This window comes from Drosophila ficusphila, unplaced genomic scaffold, assembly GCF_018152265.1.
Source record: "Drosophila ficusphila isolate 14025-0441.05 unplaced genomic scaffold, ASM1815226v1 contig_414, whole genome shotgun sequence".
Lineage (NCBI taxonomy): Eukaryota > Metazoa > Arthropoda > Insecta > Diptera > Drosophilidae > Drosophila > Drosophila ficusphila.
In genome coordinates this window covers 2253625-2269768 of record NW_025064328.1, presented here as the reverse complement: position 1 = coordinate 2269768, position 16144 = coordinate 2253625, and the positions used below count along the sequence as shown (strand labels likewise).

At 42.7% G+C, this 16144-nt stretch overlaps 3 protein-coding genes across 5 annotated transcripts; 2 read left to right on the top strand and 1 right to left on the bottom strand.

Moving 5' to 3' along the window:
• Positions 1-575: 575 nt before the first annotated feature.
• On the top strand, positions 576-1865 carry LOC108094780. 2 transcript variants are annotated; one of them, XM_017195552.1, is made up of 3 exons: positions 576-656; positions 709-784; positions 841-1865. In XM_017195552.1, the coding sequence occupies exons 2-3, from the start codon at positions 731-733 to the stop codon at positions 1678-1680; spliced, it is 894 nt and encodes a 297-aa protein (XP_017051041.1). In that variant the 5' UTR covers positions 576-656; positions 709-730; the 3' UTR covers positions 1681-1865. The 2 variants fall into 2 exon arrangements, with proteins under 2 accessions (XP_017051041.1, XP_017051042.1); XM_017195553.1 differs by having other exon boundaries at positions 642-656; positions 705-784.
• Positions 1866-3338: 1473 nt separating this feature from the next.
• LOC108094907 (poly(A) polymerase beta) lies at positions 3339-7199 on the bottom strand. The gene is given in 7 exon segments (XM_043208236.1): positions 3339-4338; positions 4402-4674; positions 4736-5317; positions 5381-5577; positions 5643-6403; positions 6471-6595; positions 6935-7199. Coding segments are annotated over 5 exon segments (2598 nt in total). The 5' UTR covers positions 6370-6403; positions 6471-6595; positions 6935-7199; the 3' UTR covers positions 3339-3519.
• A 1636-nt stretch (positions 7200-8835) lies between these two features.
• LOC108094949 (ubiquitin-associated domain-containing protein 1) lies at positions 8836-11360 on the top strand. Of its 2 annotated transcripts, XM_017195811.2 has the most exons (6): positions 8836-9360; positions 9496-9507; positions 9566-10052; positions 10107-10442; positions 10497-10800; positions 10858-11360. In XM_017195811.2, the coding sequence occupies exons 1-6, from the start codon at positions 8969-8971 to the stop codon at positions 11004-11006; spliced, it is 1680 nt and encodes a 559-aa protein (XP_017051300.1). In that variant the 5' UTR covers positions 8836-8968; the 3' UTR covers positions 11007-11360. The 2 variants fall into 2 exon arrangements, with proteins under 2 accessions (XP_017051300.1, XP_017051301.1); XM_017195812.2 differs by lacking the exon at positions 9496-9507.
• The last annotated feature ends 4784 nt before the right edge of the window (positions 11361-16144 follow it).

Below are 16144 nucleotides of genomic sequence, written 5' to 3'. Positions count from 1 at the left end.
ACCATAATGGCTTACCTGTGGGTGGCGGGGTGTTTTTACCTGAAATTATCTGGGTGGTTCCGCGAATTCGCGTCCCGGACCGCGGCGTCCTTCGTGAAAATTTTGCAACTTAATCCGTGGCCATAAACGGATTAATGCTACTCGGTTTCGGGGAAAAACGCGCAGCTGTGTCGCGCATAATTTTCGCCGAATTGCAATTAGGCCAGGCCCAAAAAGACTTGGGATCGCAGATCACCGTCGGGTTAGTTTGGTAGTTAGTGTGAAGTGTGTTCCCCGTGTCGTCCCACGAATCACGTAGGTATCATGCAGGATCAGTCAAGAAGTTTCCACTACCCTAAGCTATTTTTGTGGCAACTGTACCAAAGGCAAAGGCTACTTCAGTTAGGACACGATCAACCTTGATGAGTGTCGCTCTAAAACCAACACTTGTTGAAATTGTAACTAACCAACTTTATGGTGCCTTTCGAGGACTTTACTCGTTGCTAAATTTTACATATTTTTACACTGTATGATAAATAAATCTGAAATACTCTTAACATCAACAGTGATTAGTTTCATTACTAATCAAAGTTTCTTTGATTTTCACTTCACTGTGACTCTTTTCGGGCCACACATTTTTTTAACATTCCAATAGTTGAAGTACACTAAACGATAAGGTAAGATTAACACCATCAAAAAATTATATTGCTTAGAACCTATGTAAGCCAGATTAATCACCACACGGAAAACGATGCATAGCTATGAAGTCCTTGAAGGCGTCCTACTAGCAGTAACATTTATAATCGTGAGTGGTTTTTCTTTTTACCTCAATTTGATGTTCTTTGAAGTAATTCCTTTCAGATTTTGTGGGTGCAGGGAATCGTTGCCTTGCCACTGGCTCAACCCGATCCAAAGTCACTTTCCCTTGGAACGCCGGACAATGTTTCGGCAGAGAGAGCGCCCCGGCAGATTAATCTAAATCATTCCTCGATTGATTTTCATGAAAAACCACCCAAGTTCGAGGGCTTTAGGGTCTTCGGAAAGAAACTACAAAACGACTATCACCGCAAGCCTGTCTACAATGAAACCAAAGCGCCTCCCACTTCCACGACTAAAAAATCCACATTTCGGCCTAAGAAAATCACTAAATACGGTATTCGACTCTTTCCTGCTCCAGATGGAGAGGAGGAAAATGGTGAAGAAGCTGGGGATGGAGGTGGTGAGGCCGGAGGAGGAGGAAACGATACCAAAAAAGAACTGACCGTAAGAATTCCAAATTTTCAAACCAATAAATTCGGCGAAAAGGTCTACAATCCTTGGGGAGTCACCTTCGGCCATCGATTCCTTGATACCCGATTCGGAAAAGACCAGGCGCCGCGAATGTCGATCAATCCCCATCCCATTCAGAACTACTATCCAAAAGTTGATAACCTGACATCTGTCTGCGTGAACAAATCGACTATCTACAACGATATCAAGGTCGAGAAGTGGATAATACGCCATGTCTATAGCCGGAAAAAGAAGATTCGCCCCTTCTTTTTCGGCCTTCGCCGCGAAATTTACGAGAGCGCCAACTCGGAGCAGTGCCACACGGTGAACTACTCCGATTGGCAACAGTATCAGGAATGCGCCATTCGTCGTAACCAACTCATGGAGTACTACATCCCGAAGTATCCACGCATCCAACTTGCGGCCAACTAGGATCACCTGCAAGTAACTTTCAATTCAACGAGAAGTCCTACAAATTTGTAATAATGTGAAATCAATGAGACCCCTAGATCATCATCGTAAACATTAAAAATTTCCATTAAAATGTAAATTCCACTTTCTGCATTTAGCTTTTGTAAATTCAAGTTATTTTAATAAATGTATTTGCTAACCGATAACGAGTTTACTGGTCGTTATTAACATTTATTATTGGCCATATAAAGCATTAATATCTGCCTTCAAAGTCCCGATTAAACATTCAAAAATGTCTCATAATCTGTCTTAAATCTTATGAAAGTAATTAAACATTAATTGGCGTAATTAGTGCCAATTTTAAATATTTTTATTTTTTTTTTCCTTTTCCCCAAATAAATAAAACATTGACACTTTGGTATTTTTTAGCTTTCGCTTTGCTTTTTTCTTGTTTATTTGGTAAAATTAAATCAATATCTTCATTTCATTTATATGTTTTCTGTTATTACCTTTTTTCAGATATCATTTCTTAGAAAAACGAACATAATTGTTTCAAATTTTCAGCGTTGTACAACTAGAAGAAGAAGAAAACAAATATTGAAAACAAGAAAATGGGAAATTATAAAAGAAATCTTCTTAGTTTGTAAGTAGTTCTCGCAGCAGATCTTCTCCAGGATCTTGTCCGTCCGCCGCTCTCACCCCTCCAACATCCATCTTCCTCCTCATCCTCATCCTCTCCACACTTCTCTCTTCTACGCACTCCTCAAACCAGCTGTGGGGAAGTAAAAAAGATGTACAACAATATTATTAGGACAAATGTTAGAGAAATGCTTTCTCTGCCGCTAAAAGGCCGCTCATGTCATGATGTTTTCTTCTCAAAGCGGCGATTGTTGATGTCCGAGTGCCAATTTTAACTTGGGCAAAGTACGTTTGTTAAAAGAATAATGTTTAACATAATTTAATATAAGGTGTATGATAGAAACCTGCAATTGCAAAGCCAAATTAGATATTTGATTGTTCAAAAATCTATTCTATTACTGAACTCACCGTTTTTTATAAAATATTGTGGGCTTCATGTTTGTTTGGGCATCTTTGCCGAGAAATCAATGGGAAGAGAAAAACTATGATAACTAATCCTTAAATGGTATGTTTTAGAGCTTTTTACACTGGAAAGACAAATAAAATAATTAAAGGGGTTAGTATTTAATATCGTAAAAACCACAAATAAACATTCTGTAACGAATTACGAGTAAAGAAACGATATCCTTAAAATATTGAGATACTATTTTAAGGGCAGGTCCTTTATCCCCTTTTTTTATTTAATCAGTTTTTTTTTTTTGTTTAATATTTAATGTTTGCATGAATAAGCCTCTGCCTTATTAAGAAATGCAGAAACCAAGCCTCAGCATCTTTCCGATAAGTGCGTACAAAATAGATTTAAAGATTCGATGCATTATAAAACCTATGTCTGGCCAAAACAGAAACAATTTATATATTCCCAACCGAATTTTTATGTTTAATCATATCTTCAGCCAAAAAATAAAAAAAAAATGTACAGGGTTCATATTTATTTATTTAGCAAACGCATTTTCGAGGTCGTCCCAAACAGAGCTTAAAGTAAAACTTTCACCCAAAAATATGTCACTGTAAATAATTTGGAAAATAAAAATACCAAAATGTTTTGTCTTTTTTTCTTTTTTAAAAAGTTTATTTTCATCATTGTTTATTGAGCTTAGTCTCGGGCTTGTAAATTTGATTTAAAAAATTTTGTAAATTAAAGTATGTTTTTTTGTAAGATTGCTTCCGCGCTAGCGGAAATACTGGTTAAAGAATATACGTAATAGTAAGTAGATAGGCAACTTAAGAGTACAGAAACAGTCTCGTGTCAAAGGAAGTTTGAGAAAATGGACGAGAGTACGAGGACGAGGAAAAACATTTAGGCAACTTACAAGAAATTGTCGGTGCCGGTGGTGCGGCATTTGCAGCTACAGGGACCGAGGTTGCCGAGGTCGTCGATGTGGCTGCTGCTCTAACCGCTTTTTGTTGCTGTTGTGTTTGGTTGTTAAGTGTCAAATGTTGTTGGTTGTTGTCCTCATCATCATCATCAATGTAGTATGTTTTGTTGTAGTGGCCGCCGCCTCCGCCGCCGGCCCCATTGTTGTTGTTGTTGTTGTTGCTACTGTTGAGGTGGTAATTGCTGTGAGCAATGTTGCCGCTGCTGATCGTGGTTGTTGATGTCGCCGTCTGCTTGCGCTTGTGCCCGGTAATGCTTAGAGCAGCCGTTAAACTGGAAGCGGCATGCAGAATCGAGCGCTGGTTGAAAATGCTGTTCGAGGCGGCCGCCGCAGCCGCATTGTTGTTCTTTCGGAACTTCTGATGATGATGATGGTGAGCTGGGGGCTGTGGCGGCGGGGGCGGAGGCTGCTGGTGCGGCGGATGCGGATGTAGCGTTGGCGGTTGTCACGAACATGCCACCTCCGTTGTGGTTGTGTTGCTGTTGGTGCTGCCATTGTTGCTGCCGTTGTTGTGCGGCTGCGGCGGCTCCTGCTCGACTACGTCCATCTCGGAGCCATTTTTGCCCGAGCTCTTAAAGTTGGGCGCACTCATTTGCGCCGCCGTTGGCGTGGTGGGCGTTCCTGCCCCCATATCGCTGGAGGCATTGGAGTTCTCTTCTGTCAGCTATACAAAAAAAAGGAATAATATTAATAGGATATTCTATAATGAATAGTTATAGCCACTTACCGATTCGCTGAGTCTGTGAATCTTGGCACCGCTTTCACGACCGCGATTGCCACTCGAGGGCTGCTGGCCTGGCGGCAGTGGGTCTTGCGATTGTGCCAGTTCCGTGGAAAGCCGCTTCCGGTTGGCCAGTAGCGTGTTGTTAAAATTGTTGTGGCTCTCCATAGACTTGCGTTCGCGCTTAAGGAAATCGGAGTCTAAGTAGAGCGACAACTGCTTGCGTTTTACGTGGCGGGCATCAATGGTCATACCCTCCTTGAGCATTTTGATGTTCACCTGCAGATAACAAAATAAATTAACAACTATTTTTGAGTGTGTTGTTTTTAAAGCTACTTACACCATGCATCATCACGTGCTCCGTAAAGTTCTGTATGCTCTCGGTGAGGTCCACGTTGAGGTTCTCCGAACGCTCAAACTCCAAACCAATGAACCACATGGAGCAGAAGGGCGCCGAAGTCACCGCAGATTGGTTACCTTGCGACTGCTTCAGATCGTCTTCATTTCCACTGTTGTTCTGCGAGTTGTTGGCACTCTGGCCCTTCTTAAAATCAAAACACTTGGGATTGACGTGGGCCAGAGCAATGTGGGGATTCCGCTCCAGGTTTCCAATCAGTAGACGCACCTTTGACTCCACCAAACCGCACCACTCTAAATGATCGTCGGCCGTCTGCGAGTTGACTAACAACACAATAAAGTGACGGTATCTGTAGAAGAAGCTGGGCGCCTCGAACAAACGCTCCCACGGAATGCGACCGAGCATGATCTCATCCGTGATGTTCATGCCGCGATTGAACTCGGTCAATATGACCTTCTTGGTGGATTCGGACACATTGAATGTGGAATTCTGTTGTGGATACGCGGGCGTAATGATGGGCATCAAATGATAGCGATCCGAGGCATTGACACGCGGATCCCAGACCTTAAAATAAAAAGGATAAATATTAGTAAAAACGTCCAGGGTTTAAGGTTAATTCTTGCTTACTTGAAATCTTAGATTAACGTTGTCGGGGTGCTTAAGCAGCACAGGATTGGGCCACTTCCAGCGCGAGAAAACCAAGAAGAACTTGTGCACCAGTGTTGCGGCTGCAGCATTTGGGTACAGCTGACAGGTCCTGGCCACCAGCATGGCCCAGGTGACACCGCCGAAATAACCCAAAGAATTTGAGTAGATTCCGTGTTCTAAAAGGAAATATATTTGGTAAATAAGATTCTTTTTCCAAAAGACCAAACTATGTTGAACTTACTCTTTGCCCACAATTTGATGGTGCGCAAGGCCAGGCGAAAGTTTTCAATGTTGGGCACCAACGCCAGGATCTCGTCCGTCACTCGGCAACCGTTGAGGCTGCGCACCGAGCGGTGGTCTAGATTTCTCAGCAGATTATCATCCCGCAGATCGAAGTCATCGGGTATCTCTTTAAGAGACAGACGCGCAAACAGCAAATCGATTTCAATGCCATCAAAGTTCATTTTGATGACCGGCACAAAGGCCTCCTCCACGGAGCGGCATTCGGTGACCTCTGGCTGCTTCTTGAGCACCTCGAAGAAGCTCTGAAAGTAGTCGGTGCGCTCGATGTTGCGAGGAGCAACACAGAGGGCGTCAATATCGGCGCCCTTGTGATGGACACCCAAGCGGTACGAGCCGAATGTGTAGATCTTGCCGCCCAGCTTCTCGGCGGCCGACTCCGGCATGTTCTTGCTCACGGAGATCTCTTTGACCCACTGTTTGACCAGTGTGTTGAGCTTGGCCAGGATCTCCATGCGGTGGTTCAGCTCGTCTTGGCTCTCGAAGACGTTGTACGGCTCCAAAGAGCCGCGCAGCTCATCCGTCCGCTGTAGATCCTCCGGCCGGGGCTCGGCCAGGCTAATGGCCGAGGTCATGCCCAGCTGCTTGGCGGGCGGTCCGCCCGAGGTAGAGTTGCCATTGTGCTGATGGTGGTGCTGCTGGCGATGTGTTGGTTCGGAATTCCACATGCTGTCTGCCTTCGTTTGAGCTTAAAGTTAGGTCCTGTGAACAAAAGTTTAAAGGGGTGTTAGCCAATCTAGCGGTTTTCGTTTTATGTTGATTTACTCACCTATCTAGGCTTAAAAAGTATGTGTTAATATACTTAAGTTTGCTCTCCAAGAAGACAAAATGGAATCATTAATATGCGACACTTCCTCTTATGGCTCAGTTTTAGATGCGGCGCTTAATAAAATGCTGGAAAATAAGAAATAATATGTAAGTAAATCACTTTGAATAACTTCAATAAGATTTTTGTTGTTTATTACAATATTTTTATGATAGTACATAGTTTGCATCGAAATTTGGGTTTTTTGAGTGATTAATTTTTTAGAAAGATTGCGAAATTTTTATGTCTTATGCAGTGATAATTGGGAATTCTAGATTTATAACACTGATGACAAAATTTCACCACTTAGTATTTGAATATACAGTTTTCTGTGTGTCATGCAATTTGTTAGATACACATTCATCACTTGAGAGAAGCTATCTGAGTGTTCACTGTATTTACCATCAGTTTATAATACTCAAACGTACCTTATTTTTACTGTGTAGCCAAACAGTTAATTGACAATGACAATTTACTTTTGCGCTGAATAAATGCAATATGTAATGTACGATAAGATATTTCAGCCACTGCCGTTATATACGAAAAACATAACAATGAATCTCGCTTCGCGAATGGTCACACTGACGTTCCGTTCGTCTTTGGGCATAAACAAATGCGTAAAACAATTAGCAAATATCGCGGTTGAACAGCGGGAGGGGTAGTTGTTGCTCGGCGTGTGCACAAAAGTAGAATAATTGTGACAATGACAAACATAAACAAAGAAAGCGAATTCAAATCGAATATTTGCCTGCCCCCGCCCCCGCAGGTAAACGGTACTCTCGCTCACCCACACACACACAGGCAGGCACGCACTCACGCGCTCACGCACACCCACACCAATGCGTCCGAAGCACGCACCGCATACATACACACGGGGAAAAGTTTTTATCGCTTGTTTTTGCTTACCTGCGCTGCGTCTTCTGATTCTTGTCCACCTATTGTTGTTGTTGGTTCTGCTGCTTCAAACAAAACTTGAGGTTCGTGTGTGGGTGTCGTGTTGTCCGTCCGTTGCATTCGTGAGTGCATATGTATGTTTGTTAGAATTTTTGGCAGGAGAGTGTATCCCATTCATGTGTTGTTGTTGCTCCGGCTTCTTTTTGGTGTCGCTCTTTTTTCTTCTTTCGCTCGTCGTTTTAGCGACACTCTTCACATTTTCTTCTGTTCCCGCTACCGTTCACCCCCTCCCTCACACTTTATGAACAAGAAACTCTCGCGTTTTATGCTACGTGACGAGCTCTGCTGAAACTGACGCACACGCACACACCGATATGCATATGCCAGTTGCCAAAACGCAAACACAAACACTTTTCGCCCACTTGTAAGCCGTTGTAGGCGATGGGGGTTTACTGATAACACTGCGGGATCAACGCGGGGCGTTTAGTGGGCGGCAATCATATTTTGTTCACTTTTAGCCACGAATTTGCGCGTTCTAGCAATAATTAAAATGTGTGGCAATCGATTGAATGCTTTCGCTAATCGGTATCGGTGCTCTCGGCGCATAGAGATGGCCAAGTATCTTTAGCTAGAGATGGTATCGCTGCGTGTCGCGATGCAATGCTTCTTTGTGAATGCTCAAAAATCCAATTAAAAAGCACATGATTTCTTTTATTTAATTACTAATATTTTGAAGAACTAATAGCCGTACATGAAGAATATTGCTATATAATATTAAGTGTAACATAAGGTCCCATTCTGTTCTTAAATTTACTCTGATATAAAAACTTCCAATTTTCATATAATCGGCACTTCGAAGTAGTGGTTCTACCATCTATTACCCTTTTGAGAACAGAATAAGGAGTTTTTTTTTTTGAGAACAACTTACAAACAAATTTCGAATCACAAACATTCTAATTAAATTGTCATTATGGTCCTCATAAACTTTTGGTTATCTTCTTGGTAATTAGGCTTATAATGATCAGACCTCATCGACTCTACCAAAAAGGATTAGGGGTTCGGGCTAATCTGACCATCTGTTATTCTGAAGGTTTCGACAGATGGTACAACATTACACCTTGTGTTCGTCAAATTTCTACTTAAAGTTTTGTACCTGAACTTACGAGGGCAATCCGGTAAGTACTTGGCCTCATCGCCCGATAGCGCCACTATCGCAAAAGAAATTTACTCTCGTGTGACTTCTTTTTGTTTTCAAACTTGAAAAACAGAATAAATCCAACAATTAGAAAATGCACTAAGCCCTATCTAAAATAAATTTTTACATGTAAAGTATTTTTGGTATATAATACTTAATTTTCGCGCCAAGCAATTAAATACTAGAATTCTCGATAGATCTGAGCCGGCTAGTAAGAGCAATCTGGCAACTCTCCGAACAGCTGTTTGTTATCGACTTGGGTTTTTAGCAATTTTGCATCGATTCTGTTTATTTGCGAGAAAAATGCAAAACACCCAGCGAAAAGCGCCTCAAAATGTAACGCAGGCGTTGAGAACCTAGCTGCAGACCCAAGATGATACCCTGGATGCGCGAAAAGTTCAACGAGAAGAGGGCAAAGTGGTTAGCGCGCAGCAAAAGGAGCGGCGCCGAAAGTCCCCGGAGCAGTAGCCACAGTCACAGCCAGCGGACGGATGCCAGCGATGCGGAGAGCCTCAGTCTTAGCGGAGCCTCCTCGCTCAATGTCCACACGGCGGAGTCCGAAACGCAGACGGATGGCGGTGGGCTGATCCCACAAAATTCCCGCCCACTCGTGGGAGGCGGCGGTTGCGTCCTTAGAACTCCATCGCCCGCCCGCCGTCGCCGAATGCACCTGGAACTGCAACTGCAGCGGCGGGAGGAGCGGTCAGAGCAGCAGGCGGAGCACCAGGACTCGCCCACGCCAACCCAACAGCAGCAGGCCCATGCGTAAGTTGACAGGCAATTCGAATATGCTCGAGTATTTACAAGTGCTTATGCCAAATATATTCTTTTTTATTCGAAATTCTCCGTTGGATTTGTACGCACATCCCACCCAAAACAAACTATGCAAAAATTGCGCAGCTTGTTTCTTAAGTTCGTACCGCCCAAAAGCTATCTTTTAGTCCATACGGTAATGTTTCTTATTCCTTAGAAAATCATCACAATCCAATCGGCAAAGCAATTTATCTGCCGAGGCAGACGATGCCAACAAGCCGGGCGAATCCATCATAGTGCGGGTGATCTGCCCCAGTTCCCGGGTACTGGTCTTCAAGACGGACGTCAACAAGCGCCTCAATGAGCTTAAAAGCGAAGTAATCCTCGAGCTGAGTGACGATCCCGACTCCATCCAGTTGTTTGCACCGGATGTGCGTCATTTAAACCCGCGATATCGGCTCTACCGCGCGGAATACTTTGGCGGCGAGCTGAATGAGACGGACACGTTGGCTCAGCTAAAGGTGCGCAATAACGAGACGTTTATTCTGTCGCCGCGACGCAACACTCTGCTGCAGACTGTGACGCGGATTCGCGAGGTTCCCGGCCCCAATGAACAGCTGGTGGAAAGCGCCACGCGCTATGTACCCGTCAATAGCAATCAGTTGCCCACCATCGACATTAATGAGATCTTTCAGCAATCAAACGTGAGCAGCTTTTTCTATTATGTATCTCTTAATAATCGTAATCCTCTGTTTTAGATACAATACGATGTGCGCAAAGTGCTGATATCCCTGGCTCAGGCCTCGGCAGCGGTTATAGGTGCTGGTCCCTATGCTCCGCGTCTGATAGCCATGTTAAAGCAGCGCTTGATTAACCGTCGTAATCAACAGGCGGATACACTTCAGTGTCTCGTGGACATGGGCTTCAAACGGGAGCTGGCTGCGTTTGCCTTGAAGGCCAACAATGGCATCTATTCGACCACGATGGAGTGGCTGATGCAGAACCAAAACGAGGATAACTCGCAGGAGCCTCCTGCCATGAATATGCAGCACAGTTTATCTTCCATCTCGCCCTCTACGATTATTACAAACAATGTAACTATAATTTGATCATCGTTAATTGCTCGACTAAATTTTATTTTGTTAAAGGAAGCGATTGAGAACACCGCCGCCCTGATTGAGATTGTGCGGATCTACAGTCATCGGGATTCACCGCCCAGCGATGAGATTGTGGAATCACTTACTGAAATGGGATTCGAGGAAACAGCAGTGCTGGCGGCGCTGAAAAAGACCGGCAACAACAAGGCCTCTGCCTGCGAATGGTTGTGCGACAATCGCTCGGGCAGCGTTATTGAGCTGCGCGAAGGATTGGCGCCCGATTCGCCCATCCTAAAGGTAATCCTGGAAATGCCACAAGTCCAGATGACCCTCAGCAACCCCAAGACTTTTCTAGGTAGGTAGTAAAACAAAATATTCCTCAAAGCAGAAGTAACTTCATATATTTTATTAGCCTTTTTGGGCGTCCTGGAGAACGAGCATGCGATACGCGTGTGGCGTGGCGACAACGACACAACCTCGGTCATCACACATATCCTGCAAAAGTACCATGAGGAGAAGCATGTGCTTGGCATCAACCAGTTCTACACGAACCGCTGGTGAACGGTGCCGCTAAGTGGCTTTATTATGAGATTAACCAAATTATATTTATACATATACATACACAATCACTCACCCGAAGTGCATGGCTAATGCTTGGTCCATTTTGGGGCCCCATTATACATTGTGTATGTGCCAGTATGTAAAGAGTATTTTTGTAGCCAAAAACCATGAACGTAAACACTGCACAAAGCCAAAGATGCAATCGCTTCGCCAAGAGCACGCGGCTGCACTCTACAAACGCTTACCGATCAGTACGAAATGCATTATATACATAAATATATATACATATATAAATTAAAAGGAACTAGTTCTAGTCAGGCCTTCATCCTACGATTCTATTAGGCTAAACATAAACTCTATTCATCTAGTTTGCTAGCTCATCTTCAATCAGTCGAATCTCGCACTTCAATTAGAAAATGTCTCATACTGCATCCCACAGATACATCCCATCAGTTTTAAGCGAGCTAACTTGAGGTGATTTCAGTGCGTTGTAATGACAGGTTGTTAAACAAGCCGCCTGCGAAACCATCAACTTGAACTCAAAGTATTATTTTGTAAACCAAATATTCGATTTGCATTGTTTTTAACAAGAGGCAAATAAATCAATTAGTTTTTGATACAAAACAAACAATTTATTGTGCTTTTATTTATGGGACGCGGGTTTCCCAAATTGGGGTTCCTTTACCTTTTCACAATATAGATAAGTTTACTCTGCATGAGTCAACTCCCTTCGGATTACCAACTGCGTATGAGTAATATTTGCAGAAACATTGAATGAAATGAGTAACCCACGAAGATATGTGGGTGGCCATTCGTCCGAATTTCTAACCATGTGTAACGTTGAACTTTTCTATTTCTGTTGGTCGTAATTTTTACAAATTAAATGCTTTGTTGGCAGTACTGGATTATTTCACTATTGCACTTTTAATGCATTACAATTAATTTTCCAAGCGGTCGCACATTTTTCATTTCATTATTCCTGCAGCAGCATCATAGTAAACAAAAACAATGATACAAAACTATTCTATTCAATTGTTGCATATTTTTTGTTTTCGACTAACAATACTTTGTTTTTAGCCTGGAGGGGGGAAATGGGCAGATACATTTTAATTTATGTTAAGCGCGTTTATTAAGTGGTTGTTGCAGTGGTTGTGTATCCGTGAGATACATTCACTAGCTGGTGGCTTTTAATTAATATTTGCGCGCAATATTTGAATTGTTTAGGAAATAGATGCGGGCAAAGAGCAAATTATTTATGGTCAGCTCGTGTTTTTATTAAATGTTTGCGGTTGCATGTTGCATCTGCCACAAGAGCAGGGGAAACGGAAGCGTACAAAGTATCTACAAGCTTCGCCTAATGGCCCTTGGCGATGGCCATGCAAATCTATCTCTAAAAATTGATGACGCATGCAGCGGGAGAGGATGGAAATAGACCATAATAAATCATCTGGACCTGGGACCCTTGCTAAGCGCTCCCGGCTAATACACTGAGATAAACAAAAAGGAAATCAAATTGCTGTATTTGTTTGCTTCATAGTTATTATCTGAATGTCCAGTAAATGGCTTTAATGTTGAAATATGCATATAATTTCTTTTGATTTCAAACCAATATTTTAATACCCTAGACACATAAGATAAAATTTCTTTTTCTCAGTGCAAGACTGTAGAAAGTGGAGTGATTGCTCCTGAAAGTGGCCACGGCAAATGAGTTTTTGATATTATCAAAAGACGAAATGCATTGACAAGGACGACGAGCGTTGAACATCGCCCAACTAATCCTCCCCCGCAGCAAAAGTTCCCCGCCACGAGTTGCTTATAAAAAAAACACATCTCGGCTCCAGCTGGAGTTTTTCGGGGGTTAGATGGATATTATTGAAGAGTCGTGTGGCTTTGGCAATTTCCGTTGCATATTTGCAGGCGCCGCAAATTTATGAACAGCTTTATATCGACGACATCGCACCACCGCAAAAAGCGAAACAATGCTGGAATCGGATTGGCGTTGGGAATAGGAAAGAGATCTCCTGCCAAATTCCGCAATTTGTATGAAAATGAAAATGTTTTGTCATTTCGCATTCAATGATTTAAAATTCCTGTCGCATGCGTATTTGGCGAGCTTTCCATGTTTATATTTGCCATTAAAGGCAGCAAGCCGAATAACTTCATCGAATGGCCCTCTTAAAAAATTGCATTTAATATGCATTAATAGCGCCACGACCAAAGCGGCGGCAGAATCCTCATCAGCATCCAAAATCGAATGTGTATAATAAAATGTTAAGATTGGGAGAGACATAAGACGTGCCATCGTGTCATCGCCAAAGGGCGAAATAAAATATAATGTTAGTCATATAAATGCAGAAAATAAATGAGTAAATAATCAGTAGGCATACCAATTTTAGATTATCATAACAAATATGCGTGAAATTGGTGAACAAAAATTATAAAATGTAGCTTACAATGTTTTCCTTATAAAAAATGTACAGTTCACAAAAAAATAAATACATTTCGTATTAATAAGTATTATTAAACCGGAGAAAAATATAATCAATTCAACAGCATTGTCCATTTGAATCAGGCAACAAACAAAAGAATATATGTATATCTTAAAAAGCTGCAAAATCAAACCAAACCCTACTTCAATCCCAGCTATTTTAATTATACAATCTAATTTAAGAAACAATAAGAACACCCAATCTGATAATGGAAACAGACAGACTCTTAGTATTCAACGAACATCCCACTCTCGAAGGAAAACCCTCCTTCATCACGAAATCCTCAGACCAATTAACCATTTAAAACCGAATCGAACTCCTTCATTAGCAAACATTGCCCAATTTCACCCTCGTCGCAAATATTTCATTTATATGCCATAAATACTTGTATGAAACTTTCAACGCGACATGAAAATTAAACGAGATGGCCCAACCCCCAAATCCGATTTCCTTCCCATATCCTGAATGTCCTGAAACTGTTTGTCTTTACGGGTAGCAAATAAAAATTCTGCTTTAACGCATGAAATCACACAAAGATACTAAAAATTTGAACATGCAAGTTTATGTTGGCCAAACGGCATGGAGTCTGCGGCAAGGATAAAATGTCCCCTAAATGGGCGAAAGTGGGCGGTGGGTTCAAGGGGGATGCTGCGGGGCACACAGACAACACTCACATACACACGCACACACACATGCATACAAAACAGCAACAATAGTAAACAAAGCGCCACAGTTTATGACGCAGTAGGCCAAAGTCCCCCGGCCTCATAAATATAAAAATTAGTTGCCGGTCAGTTAGCAAGTGGGCGGAGGGCAGTGGGCGGGGTCGCCTCGGTCCGTTTCGCTTCGGTCTCGACTGAAAGGCCACGCTGGCCGCCCACAATTAATTAATTAGTTCAGTTGACAAAAATTGCGGTGTTGGCCGGTCAAGGGGAGAGGTCACGGGGGGAGTGGCAGGGTCCTGCGGCTGGCCCGGCATGTGTCTGTGATTGGACTGGCTTACCCAGGACCCGTTTTCGCCGGAGTGTGAGCCTGCGAGTGGCTACATGGCCGGCACTCTAATTATGTTCATGCGTAAATTCCGAAAAGTGTGTTCCTTAATATCTACATTAGCATAACTTGTATTTATGGAAAGATATTTACGTTTCTCAGTTAAGAATATAAATTCTTTTAAGCTATTTATTTTGCTAAATAATCTGATTCGAGAATTTTAATTTTAAGTATAGAATTTTTTACAGTGATTTTTGTTCACAGTTTTTTCCCCCATAAACCTTCGCCTTATGGTGGTGTGTGTGCATGTGTCGCCTATTTATGCACATGTGTGAGTGTTACTGTTTTGGGGCCACTCGTCCTTTGTGGGTGTCATTTCTGTTTCAAGGGTCGTGGGGCTGCCGGCGGTCAACTGTTTTCATAAGCGTAGCAAATATTTTCACAAGGCCAATTAGTGGGCAGTTCCCCAGTTGACCGCAGCTGCTGAGAGTTTTTCCGTTCCCCCTCCCCCGGCGCCCTTTTGCCCTCGCTCGTCTGCATCCTTTCAAGTCCTTCGTCCTTCTTCCGCTTCCGCAGCACAGTTATAAAATTAATAAAAAGCTCTAAAACTTTCGAGCTAGTGTGCTCTCTTTTTGGCCAACAGCTAAATGCCACTCGCCGTCTCCCTTTCGCCTAAGCAGCTGATCACATTCGGGTTTTTGTCAACGGCTTTTCCGTGTGACGCAACATACTTGCGAACAAAAGTGAAAAAGTGAAAAAGGCAAAAGCAATAAAGTTTTCAATTGTTTCTTTCGCACTCTATGCAATAGTTTTCCCATGGCTTCCTCTTCTTATTTTAGTTTTTACCAAAAGTTTTTAACTGGTGCTGACTTTAAGTGCAATTCAGTGCCGAGGACAAGATGCAAAAAAAAAGATTAAAAAAAAAGAAGGAAAAAACCTCAACGAAAAATAAAAGGCTAAAACTTTTTGCCACTTGCCGCTGACTTTTCCACTGCTCTATTCTGTTTTGCGGCTGCCACATTCGTTTTGTTTTCGCCAGTTTAAAAACGCATTGCCAAATGTGTCACACAGAAGTTATTGTTCGTGTTGTGCTTTTCGCCTTAGTCCTTTACCGTTATTTCGCCTGACACAATGCGAGTGCCGTTATTTTAAGAGGAACAGAAAAAGCGAGAGGGAGAAGGGTAGAGAGCGGTGAGAGGGAAGGTTGCAGAATGCGGTTGCTTTGTCTCCTGCGTTGCACATTTTGCACTTGACACGATGCAAAATGAATGAGTGGAAGCGAGACGGACGGCAGTAAGGAGTCGAACGGTACTTGGCGGGTCAGTGCCCATTCCCATTCCCATTCCCTCCCCTCGCCCTCTTCCTGCTCCCTTTCAGACCAGGTGATGTCCCACAAAGGACCCACCAACAAACGGTTAAAAATGCAACTGGGTTGAGTGTCTTAATGCGTGGCCAAATGCTGGCATTCAGGTCCTTTCCATTTTACGAAGTGTTTTCTTTTCAGATGAAATGTGTTTCGGTTGGCAAGAGATGTAAGAGGTCCACCATCTGACCTTCTATTTACTTTATACAAATGGATAAGGGCCTATTATACTGCATAATGTAGCAGGATCTTAAATTATGGAACCTTGTATGCATTGAAAAAGGATAACGTGAATT